The sequence below is a fragment of the Suncus etruscus genome, chromosome 2, assembly GCF_024139225.1.
Source record: "Suncus etruscus isolate mSunEtr1 chromosome 2, mSunEtr1.pri.cur, whole genome shotgun sequence".
NCBI lineage: Eukaryota > Metazoa > Chordata > Mammalia > Eulipotyphla > Soricidae > Suncus > Suncus etruscus.
In genome coordinates this window covers 99,316,019-99,341,803 of record NC_064849.1, presented here as the reverse complement: position 1 = coordinate 99,341,803, position 25,785 = coordinate 99,316,019, and the positions used below count along the sequence as shown (strand labels likewise).

At 43.5% G+C, this 25,785-nt stretch overlaps 1 protein-coding gene across 1 annotated transcript in view; it reads left to right on the top strand.

Moving 5' to 3' along the window:
- The first annotated feature begins 1,463 nt into the window (after positions 1–1,463).
- The window catches only part of NPR3 (natriuretic peptide receptor 3), a 59,165-nt gene continuing 34,843 nt past the window's right edge, over positions 1,464–25,785 (top strand). Inside the window, 6 exon segments of the mRNA XM_049769042.1 lie at positions 1,464–2,313; positions 13,595–13,710; positions 19,683–19,693; positions 23,363–23,475; positions 23,478–23,507; positions 23,510–23,526. Of these exon segments, the coding sequence (XP_049624999.1) occupies positions 1,569–2,313; positions 13,595–13,710; positions 19,683–19,693; positions 23,363–23,475; positions 23,478–23,507; positions 23,510–23,526 (1,032 nt within the window). The 5' untranslated portion in view covers positions 1,464–1,568.

Sequence of the window (25,785 nt, the reverse complement as noted above, 5' to 3'; positions counted from 1 at the left end):
GGGACATTTGGGAGTGCAGACTCGAGGAGAAGGTCTATTTGGTAACCTGGAGTTGCTATAATAAAGCCCAGAACACACTTTGTTTTGGGGGGGGGGGGACCTTTTGAGCCTCTTTACTACCCCTCCAGAGCTAAATCGTTCCTTCGGCGCGGGAAGCAACAAGTCTGGCTTGCCAGCTCTCAGCGCGCCAGCAGAAGGTCCGTGCGCAAGGACGCAGGGATCCCCCAAACAGCGCCAGCTGCGCGACCACTCGCGGCCGGGAGGGAGGAGGCCGGCGGGGCGCTGCGCCGCGGCAGACTGAGATGCGCCCCACAGGCCGGCCTGCGGCGTTCCGGAACGAGTCCGCGCCCCGGCCGTCTGCATTACGACCGTGGTCTCTCTTTTTGACCTTGTGCCAGGGCCCGGGATGGTTCGGTGCCCGCTCCCCGTAGGTGCGTCTGGAGGAATATGGACAAAATGAGAAAGAGGTGAGAGCGAGTGCGTGCGTGCGTGTGTGTGTGTGTGTGTGTGTGTGTGTGTGTGTGTGTGTGTGTGTCTGTGTGTGTCTGTGTGTCTGTGTGTCAGTGGGGTTAGGGAAACCTCCAGATTCTTGGCATCCAAACCATCAATTCCCACCACCCCCGTTTTCTAATTTCATTTATTTTTTGGGTGTCGCGCGCGGGTGTGCGTGTCTGTGTGTGCACACGCACTTCTGAACATGCAAACATTTGCTTTGCCCATGCCGGGAGGCAGAGCGAGCTCGGGCCACATGCGGGACTCGCGGAGGCGCGCAGGGCGGCGCGGGCTCCAGTTTGTGCGGTGCAGGCGTGGGCCGCTGCGGCTTTAAGGGAAGGGCGCGCGGTTGGCGCGGGTTAGGGGTTAGGGACGGGGAGGGGAGGAAGAGATGGGGTGTGGGGTGGAGCCCTGATGTAAGAATGTTAATGAGAGGCTCCCCCAGCCCAGCCCCCACCACTCCTCTCCCCCCCCACCTCACCCTACCCCCCACCCCCGCCGCTGGAAATACAAGCCCGGCCTCGGCGCGCCTTGTGTGGTAACGCGCTCCCGCTGCTGCCACGCTATTTAAACGCGGACCATGGATCCAGGAACCGGCGCGAATCAATGAGATCAAACGCGAGGGGAGATGCACCGTCAATTACAAGCACTTGGACAAGTCTAACTTTTTTTTTTCCTTTTACAAATACGCTTTCAAAAGCAATCTTAGCAACGCCCAAATAAGAAGCCACCTCTAAGCAAAATAGCATATATAAAGGGAGGACGAATATATTTACAATCAGTGTATATAAATATCTTCCAGGCGCACAGGTTTACACCCGGTGAACTTTTTCTTCTTTCTTTCTCTCTTTCTTTTTTCTTTTTCTCTCTTTTTTTTAAACTGGTGATTTTGCAGAGAAGGACTCTTTTGCTTTCTTGTCTTTTTCAGCAAGTTACTTACAGAAGTGGGGCATTCTCTTAGCAAGCCCCAAAGGGGTGCAGGGACTTCGGAGTGAAGAGAAGGGGAAGATCGAGAAAGAGTGGGCAGGGGTCACAGGGCGAGTGAGCGGCCAGGGCAGGAGCGTTCCGGTGGCACCATGCCTTCCCTGCCGGTGCTGACTTTCTCCGCGTGCGCCCTGCTAGGCTGGGCAATGCTGGCTGGCTGCGCAGAAGGCGGCGGCTGGGGCGCGGGCGCCGGGCGCCGGGAGAGAGAGGCACAGCCTCCGCAGAAGATTGAGGTGCTGGTGCTATTGCCCCAGGACAACTCGTACCCGTTCTCCCAGGCTCGAGTGCGACCTGCCATCGAGTACGCACTGCGCAGCGTGGAGGGCAACGGCACCGGGCAGGGGCTGCTGCCGCCCGGCACTGGCTTCCAGGTGGCTTACGAAGACTCCGACTGTGGCAACCGTGCGCTCTTCAGCCTGGTGGACCGCGTGGCCGCAGCTCGTGGCGCCAAGCCCGACCTCATCCTGGGGCCCGTGTGCGAGTACGCGGCGGCGCCCGTGGCCCGGCTGGCATCGCATTGGGACCTGCCCATGCTGTCCGCTGGGGCGCTGGCCGCTGGCTTCCAGCACAAGGACGAGTACTCGCACCTTACGCGCGTGTCTCCAGCCTATGCCAAGATGGGCGAGATGATGCTCGCTCTGTTCCGCCACCACCAGTGGACCCGCGCCGCCCTCATCTACAGCGACGACAAACTGGAACGCAACTGCTACTTCACCCTCGAGGGGATCCACGAGGTCTTCCAGGAGGAGGGCTTGCACACCACCTCCTACAGTTTCGATGAGGCCAAAGACTTGGACATGGAGGAGATCATGCGTTACATCCAGGCCAGTGCTCGAGGTGAGCAGGAGCGTGCCCGGGGCCCCCTGCCCTAGCCTGCCGATCCCTCTCCACACCCTGGTAGGAATCCCATTGCCTACGAGGCTTGGCTTGGGAGAACCCAGGGAATGATGAGCGCGAGCCCATGGTCGAAGTCGACTGTGCGTGCATGTGCTCTGTGGCCCCGGAGACCTTTGGTGACCGAGCGTCCAGGTTGTAGGCTGGGAGTAGAGGGTCCCGGGGAGGTGGAGGAGCGGGGTGGAGATGAGGGCAGGCGGGAGGGGCATATGCGTTGGCAGCTGGTGCGAGCCTGGGTCCGACAGGTGCGGTTCAACCGCAGAAGGGTTTTCCCTTCTTTGATTCCATCTTTTGCGCCTGGCTTGCCGTTTAGGGGCGCACTCTGGTGAATGTCCCTTTCCCGGGTCTCCGAGTGTGTCGAGACCTAAAAAAAATGCAGTCTTAAAAAAAAAAAAGCACCCCCCATATGTACCCTTCGTAGAGCAGAAGCGCCTGCGGACTTTCTAGGGTTCGCGCCCGGCCACTTGGGTCTTAGGTCCGTCTGACCGTCCGCTTCTTCCCGGATCTCGACTTTCTTGTAACCGTTATTGTATCGCCTTTCTCAGCCCTTCTGCGGGCTCTTTGGCCCCTTGGAAGCCGGCGTTTGCCGTATTCGCCTTATTCTATTTCTTCTCCCCCCCCCTCTCTCTTTCTCTCTCCCCCTCTCTCTGTCCCCCCTCTCTTTTGGTTTTTGGTCACACTCGGCAGAGCTCAGGAGCTACTCCTGGCTTTATGCTCAGAAATCGCCCCTGGCAGGCATGGTAGACCCGCAATACAACCCTTCGGGAGTGCCCCCAGGAGAAGCGGTCGCAGCGTCTCTTTTGCCCGTGCTCGCCAAAGTTTTCCCCTTCCCTTTCCACTGTGGATCTGTGGGATTTTGATACAATAATAATTAAACTCAAGGCGTAGGGGGCGGCTATGCCTCCAGAGAACCCTAGGAAAGACGGGCGATCGCGGATACCCTCCCTGCGTAAGCCCTCCTGCTCGCCCATTTTACTGCCCAGTAGATCAAGGCTTGGCTGGTTGCGGTCCTAGCAGAGTGGCAAGATCCCTCTTGGATGAGGTCAGGATTGGGGTGCCTAGGGATCTCACCTCTACGCCCTATCGATGCGCGCACCTCTGGGGCAGCCGACTGGACAGGCAAAGCTCCGCTGGCCCGTACTTGGGGAGACCTAAGGCAAGAGGCACCAAGCCAACTCGCAGCTTGTCTGTGTCTGTGACTTGGCACGGCGGGACATCTGGGCGTTGGCCGAAGGGGATCAGCGCACTCCGAGGCCAGCGGGAGGTTCAGGAACAGGTGAGGGTGTCTAGGGAGGCCAGAGAGAATAGCGCTGCGGCCACCCCTTCCCGTTTGGCCACCTCGGAGTCCTGGTGGACGCCCTTGAAGGTGTTGATGGTTGGGGAGGTCAGGCCAAGTTTGGCATGTTGCGCTGGAAATCCAGACAGCTTGTGCCTAATCCCTGCAGGCTGGCTGGCAGCTGGTGGCTGGGAGGATGGCCGGGCGGCCAGGCGGGCGGGCAGGACACAGGAAAAAATGGCGCTCTTAGTCCGGGTATGCAACTGCCAAGCCCAGTGGCTAGAAACTCCCCATCTCCATTCTATACCAGCCCTCGGTTCTGCGGACCTCATGCCGCCTGGACTTGGGGAATCCTCAGCTCTGTGTTTTTGAGGGCTTGGAGCTAACCGGGTTGGTAGGGGGTTGGGGATGTGGACCTCCCAGTGCCATGAGATGCCCCAGCCTGCCATTTCCCGCAAGTCCGCAAGAACAGCTGCGATCCCTGCACGCATGGCCGCCCTGGTATGGAGCCCAGAGGGGTCTGTGTGTTAGCGCTGAATCCTGATGGGGGTGGTAGAGATCCAACCTGGGGAGACAGAGTTTACATAGTCCGCTGCTGTAGAATCGAGTTTTAGTTCCACAAACCTGTTCCCCAAAGTCTCTTTGTCTTTTAAAATTCGACCCACCAAGCTTGAGTGTGGCGTTGAAGAGCATGCTCTATTGACACTGTATGTTTTACAGGTGATAAAGTTACCATTCTTCTTCTGAAATGTGTTTTCAACAGCGACTTGGCCGATGTTCAGAAATATGGAACAAAATAGCACCTCCTCTCAGTTTATGTCCCGTACCCCATCCCTGCCCCCAACACACGGAAATTCTTAGTCTCTGGAGAGAATGATTACATGATCACAAAGCTTTCTCGTGGTTTGCTATAAATCACTTTTGCCATAAACGGGTATAAAAAGTGATTCTGTACCTTTTTTTTTTTTTTATAAGGGGATCAAGGGTTTGATTTCAAGATTCAGTTATGCTTTGGCCAGGAGAGATTCTTTTAAACCTCAGTTCCCTGCTCTCACCTAAAGCAGGATCCTAGGAATGCTCCTATCTTGTGGACTACAGGGAGGGTTAACTGAGCAAACAAACTGGAATGCCTTGAAACGAAGCCAGACAAGTACTAAGTACCCTCTGAACTGTGAGGTTTTGTTATGCTCTTGTTTAATAATCCCCTTAGCTCAAAGGTGAGGCTTGCTTTGCCTTGGGGAAGGGACACTGGGGTGAGGGATTCGCTCTCAGTCCCAAGTGGCTGTGGCAGCCCCCTGCCTAATTTCCTATTCTATGACTGGGGAGCTTAGAGATGGCCACCACTTCACACTGGTGTTGGTAGTTCTGATTTGTGCTTTCACAGTGTCAAAATGTAACTGACCCTCTTAAGGGTGTTTGAAAATTCCACATTAGACAGAAAACTAGAAAAGTTTTACTTTTGGAGGATAACCTTTTTTGAGGGGGACCTCTGTTTATCTTTAAAATCAGGTCACTTCGTTTAAGGAGATTTTTCCTTAAAGAGAAATCTGGGGGCCTGGAGATAGTTCAAAGGGCTTTAACCAGTTTGAATCCCTTGAACCAAATGCCCTCCCTGCCTCCAGCATCACTTGTTGTAGTCCTGGACGCTGTTCTCAGAACTGCAGAGGTTCTGATCCTTGTAGAATCCGAATCACATCCTTGGCCTTTGCATTGACCCAATTGCATTGGCCAGGTCAGCTGAGAACCACAAGGAGTGGCTCCAAAACTCCATGATCACCCCCCGGGAGTCTCCCAAAGGAAAAAAATTGATATAGCTGCCACTTAATAATACAATAAAATTCATTTGGCTATGTGCTCAACTATAGAAAATGACAGAAAATGGGCTGGAATGATAGGGTAGGGTGTTTGCCTTGCATGTGACCAATTCAGGATAGACCCAGGTTCAATCTCCAGCATCTCATAAAGTCGCCTGACCCGACAGGAGCTATTTCTGAGTACAGAGTCAAGAGTAACTTCTAAGCATTGTCGGGTGTGGCTTAAAAACAAAAACAAAAAAGGAAAAAGGGATATCAACCATTTTTTCTTTTTTTGTTTTTGTTTTTGTTTTTGGACCACACCTGGCGTTGCTCAGGGGTTACTCTTGACTATCAGCTCAGAAATAGCTCCTGGCAGGCACGGGGAACCATATGGGACACCGGGATTCGAACCAACCACCTTAGGTCCTGGATCGGCTGCTTGCAAGGCAAACACCGCTGTGCTATCTCTCCGGGCCCCCATTCTTTCATTTTAGGGATTTATCAAAGTCATAATTAAAATTTTTTTCAAAAAGACAGCAGCAAATACCACAGAACATCTGTCAGCATATCTATATAGAATATCTTCATTCCAGTAATATAATTTATAGTGATCAGTATTCTATACACAATGACAAATTTTTCAAATGGGTAGTTAAAATTTTTTTCAGATCTGCTTAGTGGCAGTATGGTAGCCAATGAGGTTTATCTGAGGCATGCTTATTACTAATTAAAAAATAAACTTTTATTTTAAGTAATAGAAGCTAGTTTTATTTAAGATACCGAACTAGAAGTACTTTGTATGAAGAACTGTGGTTTTATCCCTTTTATTATTAATATGTTATTAGCCTGGGAATGTATGACAACTGTAGCGATAACAGTATTTAATCATTCGGAGTCATTTATTTTTAGAATAAGCCGAGGGCACATGACATTGTGGTTGATCAGAGTTTCTAGGCAGAGAATTCATAATAAGTGTAAATAAAACAACAAATGCCACAGGGATATAAGGAGAGCAGTAAAAGGAAATGGAATAGTTAGAATTTTATGAACAACAGAAATAAAGGTGCAGTTTCTCTTGCAAACAACAATGATTAATATGTACTGTAGAAATAAAACTTTTTCCCCCCCAGGGGGTGACTGTGTGAGCTAGCCAGTTCAACGTTGGGTTCCAGGGAGGCTGTGCTGCTCAGGACCAGTGTATGTGCCTCTAGTACTCTTCCTACGTTGCTCAAGGGGCCCTCTGCAATGCTACTGACAGAAATTGGGGCTGTGTGCATGCCAGGCATACATTCTGGCCATTTGAGATGTTCCCTTCAATCCCTGTGAAAACATTCACCTCAGTTTTGCTAACACACTGGTGATTTAAAAGACTGTTTTAGGCACACATGCTTCAACACCACCTCCCACCACCAGAGTGTCATTGTGTCTCCATAAGCTCCTAGGTTCCTTCCCGTACACCACAACCCAGGAAGCTCAGTTCTGTAGATTTCCAGGGCCTATTGTTTTTGGTCCTAAGTTATTTCCTCACTATGTTTCTTTGCGTGGCACATAGGAGAGAGATTATCCTGTATTTGTTCCCCTTCCTCTGACTGACTTCACTCACCACAATGCCCTCTAGTTCCATCCATATAGCAGTGAATTTGCATGATTCCACCTTTTTTTTTTTTTATTTTAGAGCTGAATAGTGTTCCACTGTGAATATATTCCAGTTTCTTTACCTACTCATCTAACTTTAGATGCTTAGATCTTGTCAATTGTGAATAGTGTCGCAGTGATCATAGGGTAGATATCTTTTCTGAAAGTTTTAGAATCTTCTTTTTGCTCCCAATATTTTAATGTTTTGTTATCGTGTACTTTTTTTTTTTTTTTTTTGTGGTTTTTGAGTCACACCCGGCAGTGCTCAGGGGTTTTTCCTGGCTCTGTGCTCAGAAACTGCTCCTGGCAGGCACGGGGGACCATATGGGACGCCAGGATTCGAACCGATGACCTTCTGCATGAAAGGTAAACGCCTTACCTCCATGCCACCTCTCTGGCCCGTTATCGTGTACTTTTATGTCAAGTATTTTGCCATATGCACTTCAGGGGCTTGTAAGATAAACCACTTCAGAAATTGTCATCATTTAGTTCTGAAAAATTTCTCTTTCCCCCTTTTAGAGGGCTCTCATACCCAGTGATATTCTGGGGTTACTCTTGTCTCTGAACTCAGGAATTATTTCTGGCAGTGCTCTGGAGGACCATATCTCTGTAAACAGATATTCCTCAGGGGAGAAGGAGAAAGGAATGAGCTCAGTGTGAAGTTTTTTTTTTTTCTTTTAGACTCACTGATCAGACATTTTGCTTCTTTTCCTTCTTTTCCTTCTTTTCCTCTTTTATTCCTTTAGGCAGGAGTAGGGGGACAGGAAGAGTTGAAGAGTTGAAGTCTGGCCACCCTATCAAGAGATAGTCCAAATGGAAATTGGATAAAACATAATCCCTTAATATGGTTATGCCAGTGGGAAGGGTTTTAAATATCTGACAGACTTCTCTAGACAGCCCTTTGCACTGTTCTCTCTGTGAGTGGCTGCAAGAATGCCCTGCAACAGTGAGAAGCCTGTTTTAGAAGATATGGGAATCAGATGGATAAAGGGGTGAGTAATCTAGGATACCCCCAAGTCTTCAGCAATGAGGAGAAAATGAAGCAAATGGTGTAAAGTTTATACAGATGTGTAGAGGTGCACTGATACCATCTTTCAGCAGTAGTATATATTTTTTTCTTTTTTCTTTTCTTTCTTTTTGGTTTTGGCTTACCCCGGTGGTACTTAGGGGATATTCCTGGCTCTGCAGTCAGAATTTGCCCCTGGCAGGCTCAGGGATCATTTGGATTGCCAGGAATGAACTAAGGTTTGTCAAGTTTGGCTGCATGCAAAGCAAACACTCTACCGCTGTGCTATCGCTCTGGCCCAGAAAATATACAATTTCATCAAATACTGCAATTTAGGACCAGAGTGGTGGTGCAAGCAGTAGGGTGCTTGCCTTGCACACCCTAACCCCTAACCTAAACAGACCACAGTTAGATCCTCCGGCATCCCATATGGTTCCCCAAGCCAGGAGTGATTTCTGAGTGCATAGTCAGGAGTAACCCCTGAGTGTCACCGGGTGTGGCCCAAAAACCAAAAAATAAAAATATATTATTACTGCAATTTAGTTATTTAGATTGCTTAAATAATATATCTTCAATAATTAAGAACTATCTACTTGGGACCGGAGAGATTAGCATGGAGGTAAGGCCTTTGCCTTCCATGCAGAAGGTCTTGTGGTTTGAATCCCGGCATCCCATATGGTCCCCCTAAGTCTGCCAGGAGCGATTTTTTCTGAGCATAGAGCCAAGAGGTACCCCCTGGAGCGCCGCCAGTTGTGACCCAAAAACAAAAACAAAAACAAAAAAAAAGTAATTACTTAAGCAGGTTGTAGAGTTAGCTAATGTCTTTTTTTCCTAGAAAATATTATTGACTATTAATGGATACTGGCAGCTACTATGCCACTATGTCCGCAAATTTCCCACACATTGTGTTTATTGCCTGAGAGTTTGTCCCCAAATTTGTTTATATCACTATGATTTTTATTATAAGTATGTAATTTATTAGTATCCTGAATGTGTGCTACATCTGAGCAGAAAGAAAAGATTATCTTAAGAAAACCTTTTTATCTGATTTTTATTTAAGTTGAGGTATGCTTGACATGTAGTCATATTGGTTTCAGTGGTCCAAAGTAATGGTTTGCTACTTGTAAGTAATGCAAAATTGGGCCCGGAGAGATAGCACAGCGGCGTTTGCCTTGCAAGCAGCCGATCCAGGACCAAAGGTGGTTGGTTCGATTCCCGGTGTCCCATATGGTCCCCCGTGCCTGCCAGGAGCTATTTCTGAGCAGACAGCCAGGAGTAACCCCTGAGCACCGCCGGGTGTGGCCCAAAAACCAAAAAAAAAAAAAAAAAAAAAAAAAAAGTAATGCAAAATTGGTAATCATAGTTAAGCTTGTTGAAATCCATCCCTACATATAGATGCATTTTTTTTTGTGATAGGGAGTTCTAAAATATGCTTTTATGGAATTTTTCAGCTCTGTAATGCAGTGTAATTAATAAGGGCTTTGACCCCTTTCTTTTGGCAACTACCAATCTGTTCTCTGTATCTGTGAACTTGGTTTAAAAATAAAAACTATTAAAAACCCTCTGATAGGCAAGTAAAGGCAAGTTGCTAAAAATACATGTTCAATGAGATGGTCATCAGAGATCAGCCAATATGCCACAAATCTAGACAGATACTACACCCTGAGCATTGTGCAAATCTCTTTGGGTATTTGCTCCAATTTAAGCTGGAAGGTATGTGTTAAGGGCTTGCATAAGTTAGATCTCTTTTTGATCATGGAGCATGAGGGATGAGATTGCACATGGTAAATGTGCTTAGACACACAGCACTGCCCTCACTTTTTCACCCTCAGTCTGAGTACATACCTACAGAAAAAGAATGTATCCTTCAAAGAAGGTTGATTTTGATGGTGGGAAGATAAAGGCAGAGATGGGCCAGACATGTAAAGATAGACAAAGAAGTGACATAGGTTAGTATGGAACCCCATCCCATTTAGGATGTTTGTGGACATGCAGCCAATCCTAGGACACATACCTCTTGTGTATTTGCTGAGAGGACTGGTGCTTTTGGAGGCCCGAATCCCCCAATAGATCACCCTGGTCCTGATTCTATCACCACTGATACATCTCTTGTCTCCAATCTCAAGACTGGATTCCCATGCCCAGGTAAACACTGACTCAAACAAATTGGTCATCACAGTGATCTTCAGAACATTAAAACAACCTGCATTTCTAAGCATCTAATATACTTGAGTTCTGAGACTTTTTTCTAACCAGGATTCTCCTCTTTCTATGTGGGCAGCAACAGTTTGTGATTCGGGTGTTAGGTCAGTCTCTGAGCTGATCAGTGAATTAAAAAATTGAGGGTTGTCCAGCCATACTATCCTGGGATATCCTGGACTTCTCTGTGGTCCTCCTTGGAATTAATACTCTTAAAAGAGGTGTAAGTGCTGGTGTGGATGCAGGGAGAAGGGGGGCTCTTATTCACTGCTGTTGGGAATATTGGCCATTGGAAAACAAGATTTCTCAAAAAAACTAGAAATTGAGCTTTCAATAACTCAGCAATACAGATCCGACGGAATATACCCTAGAGTCCCCAAAACAAAAAGCAAAAAAGTCACCTGCATTTCTAAGTTTCATTGCAGTGCTATTCATAATAGCTAGAATTTGAAAGCATCCCAAGGGCCTGAAAACAGAAGAATTGGATAAAAGAGACTGTGGTACATCTACACAATAGAATACTAATGCAGCTGTTAGGAAAAATGAACTCATGAAATTTTCTTATCATGAAATGGATATGGAGAGTATTATGCTGAACAGAATGAGACAGAGGAGAGAGAGGGATAGACATTGAATGAATATACATAGAATGGATCACATTCATTTGTGGGATATAAAATACAAAAATAGCATGGATAGTTAATATGCCAGAGACAATGGTGGATGAGATCCAGGAGGACCAGCCCATGGTAAGAAGATTGTCAAAAAGAGCAGGGTAGTGCAGTAGGTGTAGAAAAGGGACCAATGTGACAAAGATAGCATGGATATGATCACTCTGGGGTGCTGAAAAGAGATAAAGTGATATGCATGATATTCCTTCAATAACAAAACTACAGTGTCTAAAAAAAAGGGAGAGAGGTAGAGAAGAAAAATGCAGTGTTCAGCCCTCTAGCCCCTTACTGCTATTGTGCAGGACACTTGGGCTTTTATTTATTTATTTATTTATTTATTATTTATTTATTTATTTATTTATTTATTTATTTATATATTTATTTTTTAACTTAAGCAAAAAGACAGCACCAAATCAGATCTAAAAGGAGAGTCTAGAGATCATAAGGAACATTGAGTTGCTTAGAAAGCATCCTTACTGCGGCACCTTGGAATTTGAGTCTTGACTCCCAAACAAAAACCTATTTATTTTCAGGATATAAATCCTACCTACTCCCTCATCTATAGATCTTGGAGGAGTTTTGTCTTGGTCACAAAAACTTGTTGGGCAGAGCTTTGGGTCTGGACACCAAGCGCCTCTGTAGTCAAAAGAAATGCTAGAGTCTCCGATAGAAGGCGCAGAGTGAATGGGCAACACATGGAACTGCAACAAGGCGAGCTTCGGGCCCCTGTTGACGGTTGCCAAGGCAGCTCTGGTGCAGCTCGGCAGCTGGTTTGATGTCTTTCAGCACCCCGAGTTCCACAAAGAGTTGCTCACGATCCCCAGGGGCTGGTGGTGCCAGTAATCGTGCACAGCGCAGGCTGCCAGGGGCTCCAATGGCTTGGTGCGTGCCTCTAGATCAGGGGTCTCAAACTCACGGCCCGTGGGCCGTTTGGTGGCCCTCGGTACAACATTTTGTGGCCCGCTGCCGGCCTTCAAATATCGCAGTATTCGCAATTATTCACTTACCGAATAATCGCAATAAAAATCGCGTTACCAGAGTAAGAGTCAGGAGTAACCCCTGAGCACCTGCCAAACCAAAAGCAAAACTAAAAAATAATACCTCAAATAAAAGAGTGGACCCTCCTTATGGTTTTATTTATTTATATTTATTTATTTTATTTATTATGTTTGAACCAAGCAAATCTGGTATTTATGTTGATAGCATTTATTTTTGTCTATAATCTTTTGTTAAGTAGGTCTTTCTTTTAATCTTCCTTCTTTTTGGCCACAGCCATCCAAACTCAGGGGGCTACTCTGCTCTTTCCTCAGGAATTGTATCTGGCAGTGCTCTGGGATGCAGGGGGGGGGGGGTCGTTCCTGGGTCAATGTCGACCAATGCCAACCTCATTAAGGCAAATGTCTTTCTCACTGTCCTATTGCTCGTCTATGTAAAGTAGTTTTGTTAAGAGAAAATATGAAAAAAGGTTGGGTGGTGGTGGTGTGAGATACATATTAGGAGAGAACATTGTTTACTCCAGAGATGAGCCTATTTGAAGTATTTAATTTCTGAAATAAGTTTTATACTTTTGGAAAATAAGTAAAAATGAATAAAGGGCCTTGTATAGCTTTCACCCAGATATTTTGCCAGTTGCCTATTATTTAAGCCATATATATAGCTTTAGCAGTTTGGGATCTCTTCCTACCTCTCGCCTCCTACTCATCCCCTCCCTTACCTTCCCATTATATTTTCCTTCCTTCCTCTTTCTTACCCTCTTCTTCCTCTTTCTCTGCCCTTACCTTTACTCCCTCCCTCTTTCCTTCCCTCATATACATAGATGGACACTGCTTCCTTATCTCTAAATAAATACTCAAGAATGTTTCTTAAGAACAAGGATATTATTCACTTATACAACTACCCTATAATTATGAAAAGCAACATTTAACACAAGTCCCATACTATAATGCAATTGACAAACTTTTTAACTTTTCTCCAGTTTTCTTAACACATTTTATAGCAAAACTTCCATCATTTATTATTCAAGGTGCTGAATCCATTCGAAGGTCACCATGGAGTTTAGTTTTCTAGTGTTCTACATCTCTTTCAGGCCAACATGCTTCCTTGGCCTGTCTGATTTTTTGTGAAATAGACTGCTTCCAGGAGCAGGGGACAGCTGTTCTATGACTGACCCTATAAGTTGGGTTTGTGATTGCTTTCTCTAATTAGATGCATCTTTGTCCACATTGATATTTATGTCCTGAGTCTGTTATCCCAGGAAGTTTGTTTATTGTGTTTCATGGTGGTGGCAGTGATGATGATTGTGGGTGGTTAATGGTGGTGGTTCTAATGATGGTGGTGGTATGGTGACGGTGACAATTATGGTGGTGGTGATGTTTATGGTGGTATTAATGTTGGTGGTGATGGTTCCAAGTGGTGATATTGATGTTGATGGTATTAATAGTAGTTTCTTCAAATGTGATGGGTTGGTTGGGTCTCTCTCCTCTGAAGTTACCATTTTCCCTTCCGTACTTAGTTCAGAATTTGTAGCAGTTTCTTTAGGATGATAGATGCCCTGTTCCTGTAAGCCATTCCCTACTTGTCTCAACTCCTGGCCTTCCTCTGCAGGGGTCCTTCACCATGTGGTTTGTTTTTTTTTCCCCAGTTGTGGTCATGTGTGCAAGCAGCGAAACCATCCGGGGCATCATGCTGGCCAGCTCACAGTCATGGGTGATCAACGTGAAGGTTTATGCCTTCTTCAACATTGAGCTCCTTCAAACAGTTCTTACTACGGTAACTGCTTCCAGAATTTTCTCTGCTGTCATGTGTATTACATTGGGATGGGACAATGAGCCAATGATGGGAGTTGACTTCAATAAATTACATTTTTATAAATAGGATTAATTAAATTAATTAATTAATTAATTAAAATTATGTCCTACTGACTTAAGATATAAATTATCAAACTATTTCATATTGGATGAGTTCAGTTTGGAGGTCTAAAAGATGTTCATAGAACTTGTATCCAGATTCTGTGATTATAAATTCCAGGAGTCGAAAAGTCTGTTATCCCTGTTATTCTTCTCTGTGTATTTGCACCTGTAGGTTGCAGTTGATAAAACTATTAAAGAATTAGTGAGATTTAGGAAGAATGTTTAATAGAAACAGATTAAATCTATCAATGAAATGGAATAGAATATGTCAAAGACTTTGACCACCTACCATATATATATTCTTTCACAGAATTGGTGTGTTAGTAATAACAATTGCATGTTTGTAATGAGCGTACATATATAATAGCAGTTATAATGATCTACTATGTGAAAAAAAAAACCACTTAGGTAAATAGAGGCAAAAATGTTTTAAATCCTTCTTTCTAGCCTCCTCTCCTTTCAGATCACTGGCTCATAACACCTCTTTATAAGGAAGTTTGGGATACTATCAGCATATATAACTGAGAGTATTTAATTGTATCTAGGGAAATCTCAAGTTTCTGTGATGGAGGATGTTTAAAAGGGAGGTGATCAAGATTATAGGTGCAACCCTCTTACCAACTAGCCATGCATTTAGGGTCCCTCTGAGATAGACATTGCTGGGTTAGTGGACATTTTCTGACATATATTGTATCCAGGCTACTCAAAAAGCAGAGCCTTTGCAGAGAGCTGCAAGTAATGTGCATCTCACCCCTGGCACATGTAGTTATGTTCCACTCTCATTCTTGCTGTAGACACAGTCAGGATTCAAACTTTAAGTATATACCTCATTTTATGCTGTGGAACCTAGACCAACTTGAGCAATTATTATATTAACATTATGTACAATATTATTGTACATAAACAGATAATAAAATACAGTTCTCACCAGTTAAGAAAATTTTCTGGAACCAAAAGCATCCACAGTTGTCCTGTGGAGATTTATGTCTTCTGAATGAACAATTCCAGGTTTCCTCCTCATGGTTTGTCTTCCCCATTTTTTTTTTGACCCAATGTGAGTTCTGTGTTCACTTCTTGATCCAATATCAGGATGTATTTGTATTACTGTTGGCTACAGTATATTGAGTTCATGGAGACCGTGGTAGAGACTAGTGAAAAATGGAAAACATTCTGTGTTTTGAAGTTGGTAATTACAAATCTAGAATTTTGGAGGCAATATATGTAGAATTGTACCAAGATAGAATGGACAGATATTCTACAAATGTGAGAGAAGGACTGGAATCTCTTTTCTCGTACATGTAAGGTTTATATTAGTCTTCTCTGCCAGTTCCCATAGCAGTATTGTAAAAAAACATGGGCAACATAAATGTACAAGGAAGAAAAGAAATGGACACGTAATTCTACTACCACCTATATGAAAATACACTGGAAAATTTAACAAGTGCACAGATTCTTTTTGATAAAAAATTAAAAATATTTTTTATTCAAATATAGTAAAGTGCACAATAGCAAGAGAGCTATCATGTTGTCCTTTTTTATTTGTTTGTTTTTTGGGGCCACACCTGTTTGATGCTCAGGGGTTACTCCTGGCTAAGCGCTCAGAAATCGCCCCTGGCTTGGGGGAACCATATGGGACACCGGGGGATCAAATTGAGGTCCTTCTTTGGCTAGCCGCATGCAAGCTTACCTTACCTCTAAGCGCCAACTTCACCGGCCCTTCATGCTGTTCTAATCACTATCTTAGTTTTAAATATATATGTTTTTCCCCAGGTTTTTTTTTTTTTGCTATTAAGAAAAAATGTTAGGTGCCAGAGGATAGTAGAGTGGGTAGGAAGCTTTTTCTTGCATGTGACCCAACCTGAGTTTGAAATCTGCACTTACAAATTGTCCTCTGAACTCTGTCAAGAGTGATCCCTGAGTGTATATTCAGGAGTAAGGCCCTGGTATGGTTTTACCCACTCCAAATAAAAAACAATGCTAGTTATTAGTATGTGTACACATGTGAGTTTATAAATATTATCTGTAAGAAAATTTCTAGAAGTAAATTTTCTGGGTCATACCTTATTATACATTTGTGTTTGGTTTCTATTATGGAGTTGCTTCACCAGAGGTTTTCCAACAATATAAATTGTTATACTTATAACAATTGAAGATTGTTTTCCAATATTCTTGTTAACCTACTATCATCTTACTTTAAAATTAATTTATCTGAATTTTAAATGTCTATAAACCAGTGTTTTTTATTTTCCTCATTTATCTTCTCTACTGTTTATGTTGATACTTTCATGTTCTTTCCCCATTAATTATTGAAGACAGCTGTTTGTATAACAATTTCAAATAACAGTGTGTTCTATCAAATTGTAATCATTTTCAATTTGGAATCAAGTTCAAGTAAAAACCAGTTTTTGTTTATTTTGATAGTCAATAATCTTTTTATTTCTTATATTGGTTAGAGCTTTCACAAAAATCACTCTATCATAGATAATTACTTGCATTCCTGGCATTTTTGCCTTGAAATTATGTAAAGTAAAATATAGTACCATTTTTACAATACTGTTAATAATAGAATTTAGGCATTGTTCCTTCCACCCCTTCTCTCTTGGAAAACTTAGTTCTGTAGGTCAACTCTCAGGTCTGTTACTACTGGCCATATTCTATTCCATTACTAAATTCTGTTTTGTCTCTCTCCCTCTGACAAAATTTACATAGCATGATATCCTCTAGTTCCATTCTTGCATGAGCAAATTGCATAATTTGATTTTTTATTATAGCTGTGCTTATTTACTCTATAGTTTCTTTACTTATATGTTTTTTGGTGTCCTTGGGTTATTTCTATATCTTCTGCTTTTTGGGGCCCATACCTAGTAATGTTCAGGGGTTACTATTGGCTTGGTACTCAGGAATTGCTCTTAGCTGTGCATAGAGGACCATACAAATGCTAGGGATTGAACCTTGGATGGCCACGATGCAAGGCAAATGCTCTACCTATTGTACTATTGCTCTGGCTCCCTGGGTTGTTTCTAAATCTTGGAAATGGACTTTTATCTATAGCATCCTGAGAACTTGAGTGCATAAGGAATTACATCTGACATTCAAATAATCAAAACTTCCATATATGGTGATATTTAAACTAACATAGATATTTTTTGGTAGAGCATTTTTTATTGGGCAACGTGAATTACAATTCTTTCACAGTGATATTCAAGGCACATAGTAATAGTGAATGAGGGGCATTCCCACCAACCAGTGTTGTCCTCCCTTCACCCTTATTCCCAGCATAGCATAGATTTTTTTTCTTGACACATGAAGTGGGGCAGTTCCAGGCAAGCATATGGTGGATGCATAAAGTCATTGGAGAAAGCAAGCTTTTACTGCTTTCTCAATCTTAGTGTATGATTTCCATCCTCAAGATCACAGAATCTTGTTAGGATTTCATGAATCATGTTTTAATTCTGAGCAAGAGGAAAGAGAAAGATAAGAGACAATAAGAGATCCCTTCATATTGTCAGTTTTCTTGTCAGGCTCCACTTCTCAATTTCTGCTTCTATACCATTGGCTCTCTTAAGTTCAGTGGATGTCTGGAAATGGTGCTTGATGCCTTCTTGCTGGTCCAGGGTCAATTTAGGAATCTTACTAAGGATGATGGGAAGAGATGGGATGTAGGAAGGCAATCATCCATATTTGCTCTGACCTGAGCTCACTACCTCTTCAAGGTATGAAGCCAGATACAGAATCTTCTGCAGTTATTTGACCTAGACCAAGATTCTGGAGTCCAACATAATAAAGGACCTTTATGAAATTTTTGTGTTCAAGGGAAACAGATAGATGTTCATGAGAAATTTTTCCACACCCTCCTTACCCATGTTTCCCCACACCCATTCTAAATAAGGCTTCTGTTTAATGATTACTTAATATTGAAGTTTTAAAAAACATGTTTGATAATATATCCATTTTTACTGGATTGTTTAGTCTTGTTGAGTTTCTAAGAAAACAGAAGTTTCAATTATTTTATGATAGAATTCAAGTTTGTAAAAATAGATTGGAAAGGACAGGTTTGAAAAAATGAGATGGGGCTATAGATTGTGTTATAAAGTTTTTGCTAGGAACTATGGCATTCTTATTTATTGGCAAATGCTTAGGGTCTGAGTTAGAATGAAAGTTATTTGGGCAACCTAACTTTATACCTACTAATATAGAGCTTTCTGACTTCCTGAGAACTCAAAGAGCACTGAAAAAAGAGGATGGAAAAGCTAGTGGAATGGTCCCTAAAGTACTAAAATGTCTAAAAAAGGGAAGAAGAGAAAAACTGGTAAGGGATTGGATTTATTCTATTTTGTTAGAAAAGTGATAAATGCACAATAATATCAAGATAAGGTAAGGAAGAAAGATGTTTTATCTTTCTTCTTAATAACGAAGATAGTTTTTAATACCCTATTTAGACACTTCCTTTTTTTTTTTTTTGTAGCCACACATGTTTGATGCTCAGGGGGTTACTCCTGGCTAAGCACTCAGAAATTGCCCCTGGCTTGGGGGACCATATGGACGCCAGGGGATCGAACCTCGGTCCTTCTCTTGGCTAGCGCTTGCAGGCAGACACCTTACCTCTAGCACCACCTCGCCGGCCCCTGACACTTCCTTTTTTACAAAACATTTTTATCATTCCACTGCCAGCCATTTAATGTCTTGGAGGAGTCTATACTTTGATGAAAATGTCAGAAGAGCCAGGATACCATTAACGAGTTGTGGCTTCCATGGTCAGACTACTTTTTTGCTCATTCACTAAGTGACTTTTGCACAGGCACCTCCTGCCCTAGACTCCTCATGCTTTCTGATGGGGTTCTCACTTCATCTTCCCCATAGATTTTATGAGAAGTTAAAGAATAAAATGCGACAGACATCCCCAGAGGTTGGCATTATTATTATAGCTATGAGAAATCCAACTCGCAAAACTCACCACAAGCATCTATTTTGGAGAGAGTGAGTTCACTTAGGAGAGTAATGCTTTTCTCTTACTGAAAATGGTCACCCAAGGTCAAGAGCCAGGGTGTCGTGTGGTCAGTCATGGTGAACTCCAGGCATTTGTTTCATGGCCATACTCTTGATGTCTCAGCACCTTTTCTGAAGTCTTGTTGAGTGACTAAGCTCAACATTCAAGCACTCTGGAAGGGCCTCTTTTGTGCTGGTGTTGAAAGGAGAAAGCTAGAACCAGTATAGTTTTCCCCTCTCCTGCTTGCCTGACCAACAGATTTGCTGAGCATAATGGTTGAGTATTGAGCAGGTTACATCTCTCTTCCACTAATCTTCTTTCCTTAATTTTTTCTTCTCTGTTTAGTGATAAGGCAGTGCATTATGACATCATCTAAGTTTCCCTGTATGTGTCATTTCTCTATCCTCCTCACTCAGAATGTGAGCTTGGGAAACAAAGGTGTGGTTTGGCGAAACAAAGCATTTACGCTTTGAGCAAAACCAATTTCTTTCCCGAAGCAACTGCAGAGAACACCTTCTTTGCCCTACTTTTCAAATATAGACTTTTTTTTCCTTTTTTTTTTGGGTGGGGGGTGCCTAAACCTGGTGACATTCAGGGGCTTGCTACTGACTATGTGCTCAGAAATTGTTCCTGGCTTGGGAGACCATATAGGACACCTGGGATTAGAATTTGTGGTCTGTCCTAAGCTTGTGCCACCTGCTCCGCCCCTATTTCTCCTTTCCTTAAAATCTTGTCCAGGACCATTGTCCTAGATCTGACATTATTACCTACTGTACTTCTGAAAGTGCTAGCCTCAAGTCACCAGTGAACCTCTTCATTACCAAAGCCATGAGTCAACCTCCGGGCCAAGCCTCTGTGCTCTGAGCTAGTAATGCAAGCGTAGCCCATGGATTTTCTGCTCTGCTGGGTTGTGCTCTGTTTGTTCTAGTGTTCTAGTCTGTGTTTTCTTTTGTCTGTGTTCTAGACTGTTATGTCTGGGTGTGGGTAGTCACTAGGAACTGAGCACTCAAAGTGTGGGTAAGTGTGGTTGAAGAGGTGAATTTTGAGTGTTTTTATTTGATGGAATAGTAGTTGATAGCTGATAGTTTATGGCAAGACCAGCAGCACTTGTATTCAGCACAAACTCTGGCACAAACATTATTTTTCTTCTGACACAGAGTAAACCCTATCTTCTGAGTCCTTGTTTTTGCTGATTCTTTGTTATGTACCCAAATTGTCTGTGCTTAGTCCTTCACCCTTCTCGCCCTGTACACCCTTTCCTCTCCGAGATGCTCAGTTCCTAGAGGCACAACAGTGGGAGGGAAATGAGACCCAAATCTCCTCTTCTGGCTCAATTTCCATCTCAGACTGCGGGTGTATGTCCCATATGTCTTCTGTGATGGGTGATCTTGGATTTACCATGACCTTAATTAGATTATGGTCATTTTCATTTCATCCCTCCATTTCCACCTCCCTGTGGCCTTGCTATCTCCTTGAATGATGAACAGATTTCTTTTCCTTTGGCGTCAGGGGTGATGCAGCTCCCTCTGCCTTCTTCTCACTCCCTCACTGTGCTGCAATCTTGAGATTCCTCTTGCCAGGCCTGTAGCTTCCATTCAAAGGTTTACTTTGTGTGTGTGTGTGTTTGTAAAAGCAACACACATGAATGAAAAATTCAACTGGATTCAGAAACATAACAGAAAAAAGGAAAAGATAAAGAAAACATGACTGTGATTTGAATCTCATAAAAAACCATAGTAAGTGTGTGTATGTATGTATGTGTGTGTATGTGTATGTGTGTGTGTGTGTGGAGAGAGAGAGAGACAGACAGACAGACAGACAGACTGACAGACTTCCAACTATCACCTCTGGTCACCTCTTGCCTGGATCTGGTGACTGTGACCCCTTGATGTCTTCCTGCTCTAATCCAGGACTGTTTTTCCAAGGCTAGTTCTGATCTTGACATTCTCTGTTTCGATCGTAAATCTCTAGAGGCACCCAGTTGTCCACTGAATTTAAATTTGTCCCCACTGACGGGGGAGTCGCGCCAAGCCAGCCTCTGTGACAGTCCCGCTGTGAGAGATGCTGCTGACCCTTTGCAATCCAGGGGACAACCACACAGGCGGGCGGTCGCAGCCCAGGTTGGGATGGGGAGGGAGGAAGCTTTTCCCTTAGGCTGGAGTGGTTTTAGCATTGTTTCTTATTGCTTTTATACTCACCCCCCACTAAAAAACAAAAATGACCTTTGAGATTATGTAGAAAGATTCATTGTACTGGATTTTATTTCTTTCTTTTTATGTCAAAGCATCTGACAACTTTATCAATCAACTCATATAACTAGATGAGATATAAAGATGCAGCAGAGAACAGTAAATTAAAAAACAACAATATGTAAATGTAAAAACTTGGGACGCTGTTAAAATTGGACTCAAAAAAGTTATACCATGCCATTGAAAGCTGATACATGTAATACTACTTTTTAAGTTTCAAACAATAGTATATCTTAAAATACACAAAAACCTAAAGTAAAACAAAAATTACCTAAATTTTATAAAAAGTATTTATGTATAATTAAAAATCAGTTCAAAACCAGCTAAGAAAAATGAGCAAATATACAGTACTCAGGGCTTACTCCAGGTTCTGTACTTCCGTTATTTGGTCTCAGGGAACCCTACATGTGCTGAAGATAGGCAAAGCACTCTGTATTGTCCCTCTTGCTCCATCTTTCTTGTGTGTCTTTGTGGTGTAGATTCAGTTATTATGGAGTTTCTGTCCTAGTTCTGCTTGTTTCTCTTTAACCAGCTCCTTTGTATGCACATAGCAATGAATAACTTGCTGCCAATGTAGAATGGTTTATTATCTGAATACCTCAACAAACAGATCCTTCATCCCTGCCTTTTCTTTTATTTCTTACAGAGGTTCTCAGTTGCCATCTGAGTGTCATTCACATTTCACACCATAGCCTGTGTGTCTGACTTTGCTAATCCTGCCTTTCTTTCCTCCCCTCCTCCTTTTCACACCATTCAGGGATAAAATCTACTTCTCCCACTTAGGACTAGCTTTATGTGTCCTTCTCTCCACAAAACCCTCCTCCACTGGACTTCTCTACACTCTCTAGTCCCCATCCAGGGATCCTGTAATACAGTTCTTTGTTTTCAGGTCCTTCTTTAGATGCTACACCTGAAGGGTGTTGGTGACTATCCAATTTAATTAGAGGACCACTGTGGAGACCATATAACTTGCATGTGGGACCCAGTTACTCCTTATTTTGTCTCATTGAAGCTATGATGAACCATACCAATGCCACCTGCTCTTTATGAGGCTTTTTCTACAAGAGCAGAGAGATGCCAGACACCCATTATTGCATACCCCAGAGGACCCCTTACTGCCCATCAGAGCTCCAGGCCTCTGCCATGAACTGGGACTTGACCTAATTCAATAACTGCAGACTGATCTTCAGATGCATCCAGGCAGAGCCATTTGGGAATAAGAGTGACAGTGCAACAGTATATTGTTTATAGGTAGAGGTCTGCTTTGCCTCCTTGGGCCTTGCAGACCATCAAAAATGAAATAATAGGGAAGGAAAATCATGCACATTCATGGTAACTTGCCTTTGGCTTTTGGTGACAGGGAGCACCACAAGGTAGGAGGAACCCAGCTTCTCTGTGACTCAGTATCCACATCTGTGAATAGAGGGGAGATTATTACCAAGTTATGGGATCTTGAGAAGATGAAATGCATTCTAAATGCTCAATAAGTAGAGATTTTTGTTATTATATTATTATTATTATTATTATTATTATTATTATTATTATTATTAGGAGTAATAGTATATGGACTTTGCAAATGTTAGCAGTTGTCATTTTGTTAAAACCAATGCATGGAAGAACTTGTCCAGCAAAATACTTGTACAGTATTGCAATGACCAAAGACACTCCCTTTACTTTCCTGCAGCAGGCGTTCACTCTGAAGAAATTCAAGAAAGATTTCCAACACTTTCTTTACACAGCACTAAGTACGATGGCAATGCCCAGCCCTTGTCATAGCAGCTGTTTCATTGTTATTGTTTTCCAGTGACGCAGTTCACCTCCAGGGGGACAGTGGTTCAGATGATACATATTCAGGCAGGGAGACAACACTTATTAATCTTGCTGCACGCCCTTCCTGGGACTGAAAATTTCAATAAAGTGGCCATTACAAGACAATGAACGCAATGGGTCTCTCTCTCTCTCTCTCTCTCTTTTTCTCTCTCTCTCTTTCTCTTTCTCTCCCCCCCCCCTCTCTCTCCCTCTCCCACTCTCTCTAGCACACACAACACATACATACTCTTCAAAGGGGGGGACACATGTCCCAAAGGCCTTCTTTCTTGATGGTTGTGACATTGTCACATTCCATCCTAAAGCAAACTTAGGACAGAGTGCCTCTTCCCCTAGCTGGAAAGTTAACACACCAAGACCACATTGCAGGGAAAAAGGTAGAATGGCTCCTATATGGTGACTGGCTTGGAATTATAAATATTTTTATTCTCCCGTAGGAACGGCTCGTGGAAGAGAGGAGACAACACGACTTTGAAGCTAAGTCAAGCATACTCATCTCTCCAGACAATTACTCTACTGAGGACAGTGAAACCTGAGTTTGAGAAGTTTTCCATGAGGTGAAAAGTTCTGTTGAGAAACAGGGCTCAATAAGGAGGATTACGTAAGTGCTTGATTATGACCTAGACCTTCAGCATCCTGAAACACTCTTGCTAATTAAATCAGAAGTGACAAAGTGTCCCATTCTGAACCATTCAAAAATTCCTAGGTTCAGGTTCCTGAATGTCACCGTTGCTTTCTCTCTGTGTATGTATGTGTGGTATTTTTTTTTTTTTCTGGCCAGTTTTCCTCCCTTCCTCCCCCACCGCACCCCCCATCACTCCACCCTCACTTACACTTTTCCAACTGCTTCAGGAAGGAAAATTGCTTTTGTGGTACTTGTGGTCATACTGAGCAGATGTCTGTAGACTTCCATCAACTCTTCGCTTTGCAGACTGGGGGAGAAGATGGACGGGAGGGGTTGCCAAAGTTTGACCTGCCCGGTTTTTCCAAAGTTTAGTGGCAGAAGTATTTTTGGGCTTTAGAAGGCTCTTCTGTTGGTGATGTGTCTTAGCTTCATGGCAAATCATGTGACAGTGTCTTGGGGTCCCTGCTTTTGTAGCTGTACCCTGCTCAGCTGGTGTGGATTTTCCCACTTTTTTTTTAGTATGACTGTTAATGGATTTTTTTTTTGCCCGAGTGGACAAGAGTTGACAGCATAGAGTAGGCTCAGGTTAAAGCCAGGAGATTCATGCAATAAGTGGGGACTGAGGCTGTTGACCAGGCCTGAAATGGTGGCATTGTTTTGATGCCTCTGGTCCATTTGCTGTGGTAGCTTTTCAAAGCTCAGTGTCCCTCCTGTAGATTTTTCTTGGCAAAGGATGAGATCTTTGGGGGATGGGGGGTGGTTCTCCTGGTTTTGAACACTGCTCACCCTACTGTGTTCAAAGCAGAAAAGAAATTTTATCTTTCTTTCTTTTCCTTGTTTCTTTCTCTTTCTTTCTTTCTTCTTTCTTTCTTTTCTTTCTTTCTTTCTTTCTTTCTTATCTTCTTTTCTTTCTTTCTTTCTTTCTTTCTTCTTTCCTTTCTTTCTTTCTTTCTTATTTCTTTCTTTCTTTCTTTCTTTCTTTCTTTCTTTCTCTTTCTTTCTCTTTCTTCTCTCTCTCTTTCTTTCTCTCTCTCTTCTCTCTTTTCTTTCTTCTCTTTCTTTCTTTCTTGTCTTATCTTTCTTTTCTTTCTTTCTTTCTTTTCTTTCTTTCTTTCTTTCTTTCTTTCTTTCTTTCTTTTCTTTTCTTTCTTTCTTTCTTTTCTTTCTTTCTTCTTTCTTCTTTCTTTCTTTCTTTCTTTCTTTCTTTCTTTTCTTTCCTTCTTTCTTTCTTTCTTTCTTTCTTTCTTTCTTTCTTTCTTTCCCTTCCTTCCTTCCTCCTTCCTCCCTCCCTCCCTCCCTCCCTTCCTTCCCTTTCTCCCTCCCGTCCCTTTTCCTCCCTCCCTCCCTCCCTCCCTTTCTCCCTCCCTTCCTTTTCCTCCCTTCCCTCCCTCCCTCCCTCCCTTCCTCCCTTTCTCCCTCCCTTCCTTTTCCCTCCCTCCTTCCTTTCCTTCCCTCCCTCCCTCCCTTCCCTCCCCCCTCTCTCCCTTCCTTCCTTCCTTCCTTCCTTCCTTCCCTTCCTTCCTTCCTTCCTTCCTTCCTCCTTCCTTCCTTCCTTCCTTCCTTCCTTCCTTCCTTCCTTCCTTCTATCCTTCCTTCCTTTTTCTTTTTTCTTTTTTCTTTTTTTTTGGTTTTTGGGCCACAACCTGGAGACGCTTAGGGGTTACTCCTGGCTCTACTCAAGAATTGCTCCTGGCAGGTACAGTGACCATATGGGAATGCCGGGTTTGAACCACAGTTGGTCCTGGGTTGTCCACTTGCAAGGCAAGTCCCTACTCCTGTGCTTTCTCTCCAGCCCCCTAGGGAACAACTTCTTTTTTTTTTTTTTTTTGGTTTTGTTTGGGCCACACCCGTTTGATGCTCAGGGGTTACTCCTGGCTATGTGCGTCAGAAATCGCCCCTGGCTTGGGGGGGACCATATGGGGACGCCGGGGGACTCGACACCGGAGGTCCTTCCTTGGCTAGCGCTTGCAAGCGCAGACACCTTACCTTCCAGCGCCACCTTACCCGGTCCCCAGAGACAACTTCTTAATGATGGATACTTGTTTATGTAGTCCCTGCCCATGCTGATAATAACAACCTTTGAAGCAACAGTGTTTCTCCCAATTTCTGGAGTAACTGACTCTATACTTCTTGGCTATGCCATCTAGGGTCATTAGCTTAGTCTCCCTGATGTATTTGTTCCTCTTTGTTGTGAAGATTACAGATAAACTCTCTGAGGTGCTTTAGTATTCTCTC